The sequence below is a fragment of the Microchirus variegatus genome (genome assembly GCF_963457635.1).
Source record: "Microchirus variegatus genome assembly, chromosome: 5".
Classification (NCBI taxonomy): Eukaryota; Metazoa; Chordata; class Actinopteri; order Pleuronectiformes; family Soleidae; genus Microchirus; species Microchirus variegatus.
In genome coordinates, this window is record NC_139806.1 from 8,224,864 (window position 1) to 8,241,917 (window position 17,054).

Here is a 17,054-nt window from a genome sequence, read left to right on the forward strand (position 1 = left end):
ACTCCCCCCCCCCCCCCCCCCCCACACTTAATGCTCACAAATGGTATAGAAAATTGATTCCGGGCTTTATGAAACAGTGCTTCCACATACTGAGGTTGTTGCAAGTGTAAACACTGTATTAAGTTTAGAGCGTGTCGGTGTTGTGTACCAGTATACACAATCACATCATCAGTGAAAAAAATGTCTTTGTTCTGGATTTAAAAACAAATGTCCCTGAGGAAATGCTCGTCCTGCTGAAACAGTATTTTGAAACAGTATTTTGATAGTTCTGTGAGCTCAGTTTGTGCTTTGGCTGAGTGATTATCTGTGTGTCCTTTGCTGGAGATTCAGCATGGCAGATTAACTTTGTGTGTGTGTGAGAACTGAACACACACTGAAACAGCTTAGCATGAATTCCACTGCAGGGAGGAGAGAGGGTTATACAGTAGCTGACATGGCTGTGTGTGAGAAAGCTGTTTTCAAAAAATACTATAAGAATTTTCATTTGTTTTACAGAGCTGTCGCATGTCAGCCTGAGTGATGGCTCCCAGAGGGGAACCAAGGCATTTGGCCCACTTTCTTATAATTTCCCAATTCATCTATGCACTAATTTCCTACTTCAGGCCAACCTCATTTCTCATTTTGTCTCCTAGTTTGTTCAGCTTTAGCTCTTTCAATCACTGAGGAGTGTGTGTTTGTGTGGCTGTACCTTGTGTCCTTGTGTTTTGTCTTAAATGTGATGATAGGATACCGTGGTTTTTTTTTTTTGATTTACAGAATAATAATCTCCTGTGACTAATTGTTTGAGCCACTGAGTTTGATGTCATTCCAACTTTTCATTGACTAAACTAATAAACCGTTCAAAAACACTTACAGTCTGTAAAGCTTAGTTTACACACGATTTTCAGTGCGATAATTTGCCTCAAGTTGTGACTAATTGTCCTTATTTGGCATGCGATCAGCAACTATCAGTAGCCATGTTTGAAATGATAAAAGACACAGCCTAAGCGTATTTCTGATTTCTGCTTTTCCTTCAAAAATAAGGAAATTGCCTCCTGTAAGCCTTGTTCTAAGCTTTCTTTTCTTCTCTTTCTGCCAGATGAGACGGACACTCCCATCCTCTCTGATGCCAAGTGGACCCAGATCCTGGCCCCACCAGCCCACCTGCTCTCTCTGAACCCCGCCCTGGCCCACGCAGACCTAAGCCCCCGGGAGAGTCCGCTGCCCTTCAAGGCTCTCCCTGACTCCTCCTCCAGTGCCTCCCCAGGGGATGACCCTAAAAGACATCCTGGTCCTGAACTTTCATCCTGGACAGAGGAGAGGCCGGCAGATGTCCACAGTCCACCTCTGCCCCAGCCAAACATTGGCAAACTGGTGGGGACTGACGACCTCTCGCCGCCCCCTGTGACGGCATGTAGTGCTGTGGAGAATGGTTGCTCTGCAAGCCCACCACACGACGGGCTCTGCAAGGAGATACGTTCTCCTGCAGGCAACAATCCTGGTGCAGCAGACCAGGCAGTTAAACCTCGTCAGGAGGAGAAAGCTCCCTCAGTAGGAGGAGGAAGCTCCACTGTCACTCACTTTAACTTTGAGCTTGGACATGGACATGGTGAAGCTTTATCTGAGAAGGTTCGTCCACACGTGGCACCAACAACACAAATTAGAAAAGGTGTTCCACAGGAGGACAATGCAGGTGTTTTACAGGACTATAGTCGAAAGAGATGTACTGCAAAATCAACAATGGACAGGGGAGAAAGTCTCCTTAATGGTGGGAGAGATGTTCAAGCAGGTTGTGAGGTAGAGGAGAATGGTTTATCTCCTCCTAACAGGGTTGGAGTGGAGAAGGAGAGGAGTTATGATCCAGATGAACACATAAACCAGCTTCTCAGAATAACAAGCCTTCCCAATGGTTTGGAGCAAGGGAGGAGTAGTGATTCCAAGCTGATTGAGGTAGAACATAAAGAGGAAGAGGAGGAGGGTTTTTCTCCCTCTCCTGTTCCCTCCAAAGAGGACTCTGTGACTGAGGAGAAAGAAATGGAAGAGAGCAAGCAGGAGAGTGGTGACGGAGGAGCAGTTGGTTCAGCTAGCATCCAACCAAAACTCAACAACAGTCGGCTGCAGCCGGTCAGTGTTCCCTACGGAGGGGCTCGACCGAAGCAGCCCGTCAGCCTCAAACTTCAGATTCCACAGCCACTGTCCGGCCAAGTCCAAAACCAGCTTGTCACCAAGAACAAGAACCTCGAGAACCAGGGTCGGAGGCTTACGCCATCTGATACGAGTGTCGGTGGGACCGATCAGACTACAGTTGGGGTGAATGGAGACGATGTTGTCCACTCTCCTTCTCTTATGCCTTCAGAGAGCCCAGATAATGATCTGCAAGCAGGACAACAGGGCGGCCTGTGCAAGAAACCAGCCAACTCCCTGGGTGAGGTCGCACCTGTGTGGGTGCCTGACTCCCAGGCTCCTGTCTGTATGAAATGTGACGTCAAGTTCACCTTCACCAAGAGGAGGCACCATTGCAGAGCCTGCGGCAAGGTTAGAAGAGTGTTGGAACTACTTTTAAAAGTAAAATATAATGGCTTTTTTGTGCCTCTATCATACCAGAAGTATTTAATGTGTTTAGTGGGAAGATGCATAATGTCAAAAAGCTGGAAATCTGTTATCCCCATTTGCTTTGTATTAATTGTTATCCTTTAACACTTATATTTTATCAGGTGAAGGAGGAAAAAAAGGAACTTAGCTAAATATATGGGCCAAAAATATCTCCCTGATTTCTACAAATATCTTTTAGGACCTTTAGCACAGTTAAATTGGCATGGTTAATCTGGAATCAGCAGATTCAACAACAGTTGAAGTAGATTAGTAGGGCAAAATGTATGATATTGAGGAGAAAATTGGAAAAACAGGAAATGGCTTACAGAAAAAGATTTATTCAGTGTTTTTGAAAGCATCGTTAGACTCTCATGCACCCTGGAGTAAGGGAGGTAAATTAAACTCAATGCATTGATTTATGAGTTCCCTGTCTTGTAGATACACACAGAAAGTGTGCAGGTACTGTACATTTCTTGCATCCCAGCCACCCACACACGCAGCAGCGGGGCGTCGTCCACACGGTGTTCTAAAGTGAAGATGTGGTCGCTGACACTGCACTGGAAAAATTGCCGGTCTGCTACTTAATTTCCCATGGTGGTAAACAAACACACGGTCTGCCACTTGAGCAGAGAGAAGCCTGTACTACAGCCATACCGACACCAGCACTGGGGCCACAAAAACAATAGACACAGTGGGATCCCTCAGTATAACCACCACCAGACTGGGAGCTCCACAAACACAAAGCTTATAATGGTGCTGCGAGACTCTAAAATGATGCACCATCCTCACTCTAACCATTGACTAAAATACATATGACTGGATAATGATGTGTAACGAGGTGCTAATCCGTCTAAATTGAAGTGCCGTGTACACAGCTGCAGCTCGTTGAAGCACTGGCCAAGTACAGGAAATCAATATCCATAAAGTGGTCCGTTCACTGCACACTTGATCACAACCTTTATTTCAATCACTCTCAATTTCTTGCTAATAAATCTTTACAAATGTGAGATGAGGAGGAGAAAATGTCACCCCGATTTGTCCCAACATGCTCTAATATGTTATTATTATGCGCGAAATGTTTGTGTGTCTGCTTGTTATTGTGTGTGTAGGTGTTTTGCGCGACGTGCTGCAGTCTGAAGTGCAGGCTCGTGTACATGGACAGGAAGGAGGCCCGTGTCTGTATCACCTGTCATGCTGCTCTGATGAGTGGTGAGCATCATTGACGTTCTTCATGGTTATGAGCACAGCTCCTGTATGAGTGTTATTTATAGTCTTTACAACTGACCTAATAAGGCCACATACGTTCACATGTAGGCCAGGCTAAAGTGACTCGTATCTGGTTTTGTTTGTACATGGAGGTCCGTTCAGTATGTGGTTCTAGATCAGATATGTGACCACACGACATGAGTGACAACAGTTATCATACAGCTTTTTGCCTGTATGCGCACATGGGGAAAGTAAAACAACAAGTGAAGACGGTGACAATTTGGAAACCTTGCTCAGGAATACCATAGCCATTGACCTGACAGGGATAAGAACCTTCTGATTACAAGCCCAATTCCTGTCCTCTGAAGCTAAATCTCGCCCACAAATGTGCTGTTATAGCTCCCGTTTTTGAATTTACCCTATTGAGGATCAGTAAAGATGCATCACATCTTATCTCCTTAATACCGAGTGGTTGGTAACACAAATAATAAGATATTTTCTGTTGTTGATGACACATGAAACAAGACATTAGTGCACATGCCTGACATTTGAGAGGGTGGTTGTATTCGGATACATACACTTCTGAAATCAATATGATTTAAATCTGTTTTGACCAGAAAAATAGGTAAAAATAGGAGCAGTTCCACTCATTTAACAAGAAAAGTAATATAACCAAGATCCACTTTCAAAAGCATGTATCGATTGAGTAAAATTTATCATTCATTGATTTAATGTGTATATTTGTCCTTGAAATTACAGCTGAATGTCAAGCACCTGTTTAATGTCATGTTTTGTCTTCCAGCTCAATCGTGGGACACGCCGGTCTCTTCAAGCAGCCACAGTCCAAACCCCAACAACCCAGCGGAGTACTGCTCCACCATCCCCCCTCTGCAGCAGGCTCAAGCCTCTGGGGTCCTCAGCTCCCCTCCTCCCACTGTCATGGTGCCTGTGGGAGTCCTTAAACAGCCTGGCAACGAGGGTACGACCTTTGCCAAGCATAAAAAAAATACTCTCGGAATGTTTCACGTTTTTCTTCGACTTTCTGTCCACCCCTGCTCGTTCTGAGAGATGTAGTTTTCAGTGTGTGGGTGTTCAATTAAGACTCCAGTGTAATGTGTAGTTTCTCTCGTGTTTAGCGTCCCTCACACGCGAGCAGAGGAGAGTGTGGTTCGCTGACGGCGTCTTGCCCAACGGAGACGCGGCAGAGTCCCCCAAACCTCCGACCTCCAGCCCCGTCCCTCCGCAGTCGCCGGCCATCTCCACGGGTTCAAACAAATCGTCCACTTCCTGTTCCTCAGAGGTAAGGTCAACGCAAAAAAAACATATCATAAGCTTTATTTAAGAGGCAGTAAACATACAATAGCGTTCAAAAGTTTGGGGTCACTTAGAAATGTCCTTATTTTTTAAGGAAATGCACCTTTTTTCAATGACTATAACATTAAATGAATCAGAAATACACTCTATACATTGTTAATGTGGTAAACGACTATTCTAGCTGCAAACGTCTGGTTTTTAATGGAATATGTACATAGGTGTATAGAGGCCTATTTCCAGCAACCGTCTCTCCAGTGTTCTCATGGTACATTGTGTTTGCTAATTGCTTTAGAAGGCTATTGGATGATTTGAAAACCCTTGTGCAATTATATTAGCACAGCTGAAAACAGTTTTGCTGGTTCTTTGACTAAAGCAAAATTATTATTTTGAATAAAAATCATTCTTTCTAATCTTGTCAATGTCTTGACTATATTTTCTATTCATGTTGCAACTCTTTTGATGAATAAAAGTGTGACTTTTAATGGAAAAGGCAACAAAATTGTATAGGTGATCCCAAACTTTTGAACAGTTGTGTAGTTGAAGAGAAACATTCCTTCTTTACATAAACACAATTACAAAACCCTGTGGATGGAAAAGCTTAAAGCTGGAATTTGCATTAAGCCAACATAGGTGACCACTCAATTTAAGGGGATGTTCTGTAAATGGTACTTAAATCGGATCAGTATGTAATTCACTAAGCACTTACACACCCACACGTATACACATAAAGTCCATCTCAAAAAATCCTGCAATTACCCTTTAAACTTAGCCTGAGTGCATGAAGCTGAACAGTCAGTAGTGCTTGGCTGTGTTTGTGCCTCACACTCAGTGGACTTGAATGTAAACTGTCAGGATGATTCATGGCCAGTGGAGGAGAGTGATTGTTGAAGTGGCTCTGTCTGAGGTGACCTGCTGATGCTGTGCAGACACAACTTGGGCATAAAATGAGACTTTTGCACAACATTGTGAAGGTCGCACCGACATTAACTCCATAATATATGGATTTGAGTTCACTGCCAAAAGGTTTTGATTACAGGAAGTTTACCAGTGAGAGTAGAAAAGTGATGAGCTGTGACTCTAACTGTGCTTTTCGTGCTGATTTCATGGATTAACGTTTTGCAGTATATGAAATAAAAAAGGGGATGAATGTGATCGCACATTCAGCAGTAATGACAAAAGACCACTCGCTTAATTGTATATGTCAAACTCTATTTAGCAGACACAGCAGGTTGTCTTCTGTGGCTTTGGAGGAGTTTGACGGAAAATAATTCACTGATGAAATAAATAAATAAATCACATTTTGGTCAAACTCATAACGGAGAACTCACATTACAGTTTGGTAAAATGATTCTTGAAAGCTTTGCATGTCTAATTAAAGAAGGTATGAGTTTGTATCCACTGGTTTCTGTGATTCTGTCTCCACTCACAGCCCTACCGTATAGATGCTCTCCTATTAGCAGAGTCAGGTGCTTAAAGCTGCAGTGGACAGGATTGCTTGGAAAAATAGTTAAAATGAGATTGTTATGACCAAAAGGTCCAACCTATTTTACCTTTAACTAAACTTACACTACCGTTCAAAAGTTTGGGGTCACCTATACACTTTTTTTGTGTTTTCCATTAAAAGTCACACTTTTATTCATCAAAAGAGTTGCAAAATGAATAGAAAATATAGTAGAGACATTGACAAGATTAGAAATCTTATACACCAATGTACATATTCCATTAAAAACCAGACGTTTGCAGCTAAAATAGTCGTTTACCACATTAACTATGTATAGAGTGTATTTCTGATTCATTTAGTGTTATATTCATTTAGAAAAAGTGCTTTTCCCTTCAAAAATAAGGACATTTCTAAGTGACCCCAAATCACATGACAAAGCTAATGTGTGAATAGTATGTGCTCCATACTGTAAGTATACATTTTGATTCTTCACCCCTCTTTCACCCTCAGGCGGCTCACACCCCTGTCGCTCCGGTGGGCAGCCCCGTAGGCAGCTCCCTCAGTCTGATTCCGGAGGACGGGCTCCCTCCCATCCTTATCTCCACTGGAGTCAAAGGAGGTACGGGAGGCCACATCACAGGTGCTTGCCCTCATCCTCACCATTCTGCTGCCACTTCATTGCTTTGTCAGCTGCTGTGCTTGTGTTTATTTAGCCTGTTTCTCGTGTGCTTTATGTCACAACTCATGTTGCATCCACTCATTGCCAGCAAGAGAAGGGGAGGTTTGTATTGCTGTATGTACACGGGAATGCTGTGTAATGTTGTCAGTCATTTTTGGTGGTTTTTACCTTTTTATTTATTCTCACCGTCTGATCTGTGTGTTTATGAAACATAACTTCATCTCCTTCACCTACCTCTGCTTCTTTTACTCCACCTTAACATGACCACACCGACAGATTACGCCGTAGAGGAGAGGCCGTCGGAGATTGTTCTCATGCAGCAGCTGGAGGAAGGAGGCCCAGACCCCCTGGTCTTTGTGCTCAACGCTAACCTGCTTGCTATGGTCAAGCTTGTAAACTGTGAGTTCCCTCAGCTGGTGCAGTGTTGTTCAAACATTGTTTTTGTCGAAAACACAGAGAATATTTATGCTAACATGTTAAACTGATAAAGATCCAACAGAATACACAACATTGCTGAGTTAATCAAGTTGTTTTAGTAATGGCATTTTGTATTGTATTGTAAAACTTTTTTTTGCTGTTGAAGCTAGAAGATGCTCGACTCGATGTGTGTGGGAAAGATCTGCTCAAATAAATCATTTCATTTATTATTTATTACACAATTCTGCTGTGCACTGTGAAAGTTTATTGTTTATTTGGCCACAATGAAATTAAGCTTCCTGTTTGCTTACAGCCTTTATCAAAAGTGCTTTTGTTTGAAATGATAGACTTTTGGGGGTAATCTGGAGTCTTGTTTTATTTGTAGTCGGTGTGAAGTCGGCACTGATGCAGGAAAATCACTTCTCGTGTCATCTCTCTCAACCCACAGATGTAAACCGGAAGTGCTGGTACGTGACGACGAAAGGCATGCACGCCGTGGGTCAGGCAGAGGTGGTCATTCTGCTCCAGTGTCTCCCTGATGAGAAGACCGTCCCCAAAGACATCTTCACCCATTTTGTACACCTCTACCAGGAGGCTCTCAGTGGTAAGAAGGCAGTCCTCCATCAGGAGGGGCTCACAGTGAAACGAGACCACCTCCAGCTCCACTGTGGACTCCTCTTAGGGGTTAGTCAGCAGCTCATTAGGGCCTGACACTGGCTGATCGGTGCATCAGCCAGTGTCAGGACCCTGTCCATTTAAAAATAAACCAAACGTTAATGTTGTATAATATGAAGGTAAAGTGTTCCAGCTCTACTTTTTTGCTCCATGGAGACAACAGGTGCACCCAGCCGTCCCCTATTTAAAAACCAGGTTACTGCTGAATTGTGTCTCAGCCTTTTCTGTGAAAAAAAAAAACAGTCCAAACATTTGCCTCCCGCTGTCAGGTCGCCTCCCTCAAGGCGCGACATCTCATCACTGCCTGTCTTGGGCTTTTAACTCCATATGCTGCGGGAAATGCTGCTAATATCGGGTGGCTTTTACAGCTCTCTCCCCTCAGGCAGCTTTCCCTTCTGCATTCACGCTGGAGCAGTTTGACACTGGAGGAAAGGAAACGTATTGTGCGTGTCGTCCCTGATTATGTCGCCATCAGTCAGGACTCAAGAAAAAGTGCAGGCTTTTTAGCGAGTCCCAGGCACAGAGCCACTGTCTTGTCCTGAGGGTTATTGTGTTACATGCCATCTAAAGCCAATGGTGCCTACCATTGATAATTAGCAACATGAGCCCTTTGTGGGTAATATGAGATTGTAGAGGGGAGCAGGTAATTTTTTATTCGCAGACTAGGTTAAACCGAGAACCCTTGTTTTCCATTCTGTTTTTCTCCCATGTTTTTTGCTTTTATGATCTTTTTTTAGCTTTACATTTTTAATCATATCTCTTTCATCCCATTCCTTGCATTTCTGTACTTTGTGCCCCCAAACACAGATTACATTACCGTTCTTTTTCTGCCCTCTGTCTCCACCGGCACCTGACTGAGCCTTCCCTCTCTTATTTCACCAACCCCTCCTCCTCGCTCACATATCTCCAATATCACTAACCTCTCTCAACCCTTCTCTCTCTCTCTCTCCACGTCTCCCTCATCTCCTGAAGGCACCGTGCTGAGCCACCTGAGTCACTCCTTCTTCACGCAGAGCTTCCTGGGCAGTAAGGAGCATGGCGGTTTCCTCTACATCAGCCCGTCCTTCCAGTCGCTGCAGGACCTGCTGCTACCAAACCCGCCTTACCTCTTTGGCATCCTGATCCAAAAGTGGGAGACGCCCTGGGCCAAGGTCTTCCCCATCCGCCTCATGCTGCGGCTGGGCGCAGAGTACCGCTGTGAGTTTGTACCAGTGTGAGGGGAGGGGATCATTTGAGTAGAGGAAAAAAATCTCCATGAAAATGGTTCACATCATGTCACAAAGTCCACAGCATTTTCTCTTGTGTGGACATTGTTTTACATTTTCCAAAACTGGCACAACAATGCAATCTCAGATTCACAATCCATGCCAAATATACAATACCATTCAAAAGTTTAGGGTCGCCTATACAATTTTTTGTGTTGTCCATTAAAAGTCACACTTTTATTCATCAAAAGAGTTGCAAAATTAATAGAAAATATGGTCAAGACATTGACAAGATTAGAAATAATTATTTTTGTTCCAAATAATCATTTTCAGCTGCGCTAACATCATTGCACAACGGTTTTCAATGGTTTTCTAATCATCCAATAGCCTTCAAACGCGATTAGCAAACACAACGTACCATTAGTACACTGGAAATGGGCCTCTATACACCTATGTACATATTCCATTAAAAACCAGACGTTTGCAGCTAGAATAGTCGTTTACCACATTATCACTGTATAGAGTGTATTTCTGATTCATTTAATGTTAGATTCATTAAAAAAGTGCTTTTCCTTGTGACCCCAAACTTTTGAACGGTAGTGTATGTACAGTAACAGTAACACGACATCGTACCGTCCACAAATGCTGAACAAATACTGCATGATAAAGGATGTGATGTCATATTTCTGATGGATAATGCATAAATATTGATCTCAGTGATCCCAGACGATAATCAGTCTGTGAGAGAAATGCTTGCCGTTTGCAGCGTGGTGTAATGTTGCACCAAACACGATTAAAATAAAAGCTATTAACTGGGGGACATTCACCCTGGTTTAAAAATATGACCATGTTTTTTCCAAGTAGGAAATCCAAACTTGATTTGTGGGCTTTAACTGGAATGAAAAAAACATATATAGAGATTTACTGAGGCGTTGTGTCTTTGTTGAACTGAAATTCAGATTATTGTGGCAGAACAACATTATTATGAATTAGTTGAGAGGTAAAATGAATGTCTGATTTCTGAAGGATTTCTTTGTGTTTGTCAGTTATACCATATATTCCAAAAAATATTGAAATGCGGAGATTTATTGTTATGAACGTCGATCCGTTTTGGTTAATTTCCACGTGTTGGTAAGGGGTGGATCTTGATGGTGAAAGTGACTCTGCTGCCAGCAGCATTGGAGAATTATCACGTTAAGGTGACGATAACAGGCGGTTAAAAGTGTTAAATATGTTACATTTCCACAGACGGAGTTCATGAGAGAGAGTAAAAGTTTGGCTCTCAAATTGAAATGTACTTTGTGAATCTACTGGCTGCACCGCTGATGTTTGAGCATCACCAAGATCCATTTACTGGAAGGCAGAGCAGAGAATGTGATTGCTTCCAGTGGTTTCCTCTCTCTCTCATGTTTAAACATTAAGACTCTGATTAATCCAAAGAGCATTACTCTGTCGTCTGCAGTTGTCAGAAGAAATCTGTCGACCTCGTACCCACCTGCTCTTGTACGTTTGTCGCAGCTTCCCACATCAACCACAGAGTCAAGTGTGTTGTGTGAGGTTTTAATCAAAGAGGTCCCTCTCCACCAAATCCCCCTTTCTCACTGCCAGGCGTGCCAGCACTGGGCGCCGCCTGGCTCCGTTAAGCCTCTTGCCGGCTTCCAGCGAGCAGGGATAGAATATATTAACAAAGCCACGTATGACTGGAGCTCTTAAACACACAATTTAAGCAGAACCATGAAATTAGCCCACCACGCACACACACAATGTTCTCTATACTCTCACCTCCTCCATTAAGCAGTGACCAGGAGAAGGTTGAGGTGGAGAGAGGGGGGGGGGTCTCGAGAGCGTACAAATCCCTGGTGAACTGCAGTTTCAGGCCGGTCTTGTTGCTAATGAGAGTTTGTGGCGAGATCTTCTATCCAGCTGTTTGCTGAGATAAGACTAAAAATAGTAATCTAAGGCGCTTTGGCTGCTAGAGTAAGAGGCAGCGTTATTTTTCACTTGTGGATGAGGAGCGTTCCTCCTCACTGCCGCCACAGTTCATTGTAACTGATGCTAGTGTGTGTGTGTGTGTGTGTGTGTGTGTGTGTGTGTGTGTGTGTGTGTGGGGTCACCGTTTCAGTTCATTTGCATTCTTGATTGATAAAGACAGGAAAACGCAGTAAATAGACATGAAGTTAATATGAACGTTAAAAATCTTGGAAATACATCACATACACATGCACTACCGTTCAAAAGTTTGGGGTCACCTATACAATTGTTTGTTATCCATTAAAAGTCGCACGTTTATTCATCAAAAGAGTTGCAAAATGAATAGAAAATATAGTCAAGACATTTTTAGACAAGATAAGATTAGAAATATGATTTTTATTCAAAATAGTAACTTTACCTTTCGTCAAAGAACCAGCAAAACTGTTTTCAGCTGTGCTAACATCATTGCTCAAGGGTTTTCTAATCATCCAATAGCCTTCTAACGCGATTAGCAAACACAATGTACCATTAGAACACTGGAAATGGGCCTCTATACACCTATGTACATATTCCATTAAAACCAGACGTTTGCAGCTAGAAAAGTCGTTTACTACATTAACAATGTATAGTGTATTTCTGATTCATTTAATGTTATATTCAATGAAAAAAAGTGCTTTTCCTTCAAAAATAAAGACATTTTCTAAGTGACCCCAAACTTTTGAACATGAGTGTAACATTTCTGCTGCTCATTAAACAACAACGTTTGAACTGTTATGTGTTAATTTCCATGACAACTGAATAGTAATAATAATGACATTCACAGATGATGACAGGGAGTGATTAAAAACATGTACGTCTTTTACAGTTTATCCGTGTCCGCTGTTCAGCGTCCGCTTCCGAAAACCACTCTTTGGTGAGACCGGTCACACCATCATGAACCTGCTCGCAGTAAGTGCTTTGTTTTCGCCACAGCTCTGTCATTAGTGCGTTTAATGTTGTTTTGTTTTAGGTTTAATGCCTCTGTTATATGTGATTTATGAAACACATATATATTCCCCAGTATGTAGGTGTGTACTAATCATGTCCAACATGAAGATCTTTGATATCTGGGGTCGATCAGTGTATCTCGTCTGTAGTAAAATGATTATTATTCTTCGTTATAGGATTTTCGTAACTACCAGTACACACTGCCGGTGGTGAAAGGCCTGGTTGTGGACATGGAGGTGAGGAAGACGAGCATCAAGATCCCCAGTAATCGCTATAATGAGGTCAGTGACCTGCGTTTGGTTTCACACATGCAGTTGAGTTATAATAAGGTCTTGTTCTTAGTCTGGCCTGTTTATATTTCTCCACAAATAAGCTTACAGGTATTTATTTCATCTGTCATCCTATATTATGTGAACCACATGATCAGTGTGGGGAAATTATATGATATACACTGGGGTCTTAAGGTAGTGTGGTGGTTAGCATCATCGTCTCACAGCATGAAGGTCACAGTGAGTGTGTGAGTGTTCTCTGGAGGCTTCAGCCTCTAAAACTAAATGACCGTCTAAAGATATCCAGATTGAGGTCAAGGTCAATTGGAAAACATCTATTTTGGCGGGGGTTTTCTGGTATCGAGTGTCGTATCAAATGTAGACTAATGAAATTGCAGCATTTGTAATCTGTATTAGGAAAACAATGAATTGTTCAGCCATACGAAGGTATTAAGCCACTATAGCAGGGGCCTCAAACTCAAAAATACCTGTTGGCCAATGAACTTTTTTTGTGATTAGAAATTAAAATTATATCTTGATAATGCATCATGTGTTGCTAATGAAATCAAATAACATGTAGACAATTGTAATTCAAGCTTATTTAAAATACATGTTGAATTTGAAGTTTTCATTATAATTTAAAAACTAGAAAAGCACTCAGAGAGCACAGTTCTCGGCTAAGGCAACTCAGTGCCTACAAAATACACCCTGCTGACGCGCCTGGGTCAGAGAGCGAGTGTTGTAACCAGTGATCGCGTACGGATCACGCCCAAAATTTAATCACTTGTTCCTGGTCCCATTGCGGACATTTCCTGAAAATTTCAGCCGAATCCGTCACTGACTTTGCGAGTTATGTTGCTAACTATCAGACAAACAAACTCCGGCGAAAACATAATCTCCTTGGCTGCGGTAATAAGTGTAGGCCATGACTTTGAGCTCCAGGTCCTTCTCGAACGTAGCGACAGGTTTCCCATATCCTTGCATAACTGGCTTTTGGAACATCTTCACCTTTACTAAAGCAAGTCCAGATGCAGTTAACGGCTAACTCACTAAAACGATAACCTGAATGACTGAGTAGCTTCACAGTGATTAGTTGGCAAGTCCGCAACTTGAACACACAAAACAAACAAGAAAATGACTCCAAAACCCATTTGGACTCAAAGTCGTCCTGCGCTAATGTCAGAATTTTCAATTCATAACATAAAAACAGATTCTACAGGAGATGCTGACACAATCAATCCTTTCCCCACATTAGTGACATCAGTGGAGGAGTTATTTTGTCACCTCTGGTGATGATGGATACAGTCGAAACAGTGGACGGAGTCGCCCAAACGCTTGTGATGCTGCTGCCTCCAGGGTGTGAATGAATGTCCAACCAAAAGAAGCAATTCACACCAAGCTCCATTTGGCACAGAAAACGCCGTCATGGGTGTCGAGCGTGGTGCCAGTTGTAGCGTTTGGCTGCGCTCGCGCGCTAACAGATGGGCGACTCGGTGAAGAAGGGACCGTTTCTCAACAGCTTGCGAGCTTTTAGTGCAGCAAGTGGTCAAATCGCTCCAGATTTTCAGTTTTATTTCTGATTTGACGCTCCTCAAAGGGAGTCAGGCAGAGGATTTGGAGGAATTAATATGTGGAATCTTTCAACTATTGATACCCGTGATATGTCAGTGTCTCTGTGCGCTATCCGTCATCTCGGTGTCGTCCCATTTAACTCAAGGACTCTGCCCTCAAGCCCAGTGCAATTAGGCAGAATCAGGCAGCCACTCTCAGACCCATTTTTCTCAGCGCACACACACACACACACACACCCAAAAGACAGCTTAATTAACATGGATGTCGTGTGTCCTTGTAGCTGATGAAGGCCATGAACAAGTCCAACGAGCACGTGCTGGCCATGGGGGCGTGTTTCAACGACCGCGCCGACTCCCACCTGGTGTGCGTCCAGAACGATGACGGCAACTATCAGACGCAGGCGATCAGCATCCATCACCAGCCGCGCAAAGGTCCTCGCACACACTTTGTTGTCTCTGACTGGGTGTTGTCGTTGTTGTTGTTGTTGTTGTTTCTCGTGTCTCTCGTCTATCTACGTGAAAATGATTGGACCTCAGCTCACGGGTGACTTGTGAAGTGGCCCTGACGTTGTGATGGTTTTCCTCTTTCTCTCTCTCAGTTACTGGAGCCTGCTTCTTTGTGTTCAGCGGCGCCTTGAAAGCCTCGTCGGGATTTTTAGCCAAGACCAGCATCGTGGAAGGTGAGATCTGTGACAACAGACGCCAGCACTGTTGGCTGTAAGAATGCTGAAATATTACTGGAGTGACAGTGTCACACACACACAGGTCACAGTATGTGCTGTGTCGGCACAGATAAATGATCAGTGGAGATGTTGTTTCTGTGGGAAATATTACACACTGATGCTTCACGTTACACTGGAAAGTACACATATGTGTGTTTGTGTGTGTGTGTGTGTATATACATATATGTATATGTGTATATGTATATATGTATATATATGTGATTGTGTATATGTATGTGTGTATGTATATATATATATATATGTATATGTATAAATATATGTATATATATATATATATATATATATATATATATATATATATATATATATATATATATATATATATATATATATATATATACATGTGTATATATATATATATATATATACATGTGTATATATATGTATCCACACACACATCTTAATACTTATGTATGCATATATGTATACACATATCTATGTGTATACATATATATATGTATATGTATACATACATATATGTATACTTGTATACGTATGTATGTATGTATGTATACATGTGTACGTATGTATGTATGTATACATCAGGGGTGTCAAACTCAAATACAGAGTGGGCCAAAATTTAAAACTGAACAAAGCCGCGGGCCAAGGTTGAACAAATTAACCTTTTAATAGGGACCCAAACAAGTTTTGCATTGAATATTGAACAAGCAAGGCTTATATAACTTTATAGTGACATGCAAAATCGAGTTTCATAATAATAATAATAATTAAAAAATATCAATGGCATATCAAATAAAATTTAAATAAAATTTGAATGCACCCTAAATACAGGATAAGCGGTAGATAATGGATGGATAAAAATGTAATGCCTCTTTTCTATTTGCAGCCTTCTGAGGTAAATATCAAAATAAACTTTTTCCACAGGCTAATAATAAATTTGAAAATAAAATGACAATAATGAATGAATCAAACATTCAAGCCTTGAAGTAGCAAGAGAAAGTGCATGAATAAAACGTTAATTATTGCTCAGTTTGCTACACTGATTTGCTTTAACACTGAATATGGAACAAGCAACGCTTATATAACTTAATAGTGCAAAATCAACTTTCAAAAAACAAACGAAAAAACATCAATGGCATATTAAATAAAATTTAAATAAAAAATTGAATGTCTCTTTTCTATTTGCAGCCTTCTGAGGTAAATATCAACATTAACTTTTTCCACAAGCTAATACATTTGAAAATAAAATAACAATGAATACAAAACAACAGCAGAGCATTATGGGATTTGTAGTATTAGCAGTGAATGCGGTGTTACAACAGCGGTGCTGCTGTATAATACCGGCGGGCCAGCTCTAATGTTAATTTGATATTGCCTCAAGGGCCAAATGAAATTACACGGCGGGCCAAATTTGGCCCGCGGGCCAGAGTTTGACACCCATGGTATACATGTATACATATGTATGTATGTATACATGTATACGTATGTATGTATGTATACATGTATACGTATGTATGTATGTATGTATACATGTATACGTATGTATGTATGTATGTATACATGTATACGTATGTATGTATGTATGTATACATGTATACGTATTTATGTATGTATGTATACATGTATACGTATGTATGTATACATCAGTGGAGATGTTGTTTCTGTGGGAAATATTACACACTGAGGCTTCACATTACACTGGAAAGTACATGTGTATGTATATGTGTATATACTGTATATGTATATAGACACACATTAATACTTATGTATACATATATGTATACGCATATCTATGTATACATATATGTATACATATATATGTATGTATGTATACATATTTACGTATATATGTATACATATATGTATGCATGTATGTATGTATACATAAATGTATATATACATGTCTTGACATGGTGTAAAAGTTTAGAAGTTAAAGTCTTGCTGTTTTTTTTTCAACAAAAAAAATCAAAGATATTAAACCCAGAAAAAAAAAGCACACACATTCAGGAATGTGGAACTAGAAACTGCAAAGATTTCATAAAGT

The 17,054-nt window shown here is 41.4% G+C and overlaps 1 protein-coding gene across 1 annotated transcript in view; it reads left to right on the forward strand.

Moving 5' to 3' along the window:
* Positions 1–17,054, forward strand: part of zfyve9a (zinc finger, FYVE domain containing 9a) — a 33,056-nt gene that overhangs the window by 12,449 nt on the left and 3,553 nt on the right. The window contains exons 4-15 of the mRNA XM_083889187.1: positions 1,079–2,514; positions 3,681–3,780; positions 4,580–4,756; positions 4,914–5,077; positions 7,043–7,172; positions 7,488–7,610; positions 8,077–8,232; positions 9,276–9,500; positions 12,345–12,427; positions 12,643–12,747; positions 14,588–14,738; positions 14,906–14,986. Of these exons, the coding sequence (XP_083745313.1) occupies positions 1,079–2,514; positions 3,681–3,780; positions 4,580–4,756; positions 4,914–5,077; positions 7,043–7,172; positions 7,488–7,610; positions 8,077–8,232; positions 9,276–9,500; positions 12,345–12,427; positions 12,643–12,747; positions 14,588–14,738; positions 14,906–14,986 (2,931 nt within the window). The remainder of the gene's footprint in view (positions 1–1,078; positions 2,515–3,680; positions 3,781–4,579; positions 4,757–4,913; positions 5,078–7,042; positions 7,173–7,487; positions 7,611–8,076; positions 8,233–9,275; positions 9,501–12,344; positions 12,428–12,642; positions 12,748–14,587; positions 14,739–14,905; positions 14,987–17,054) is intronic.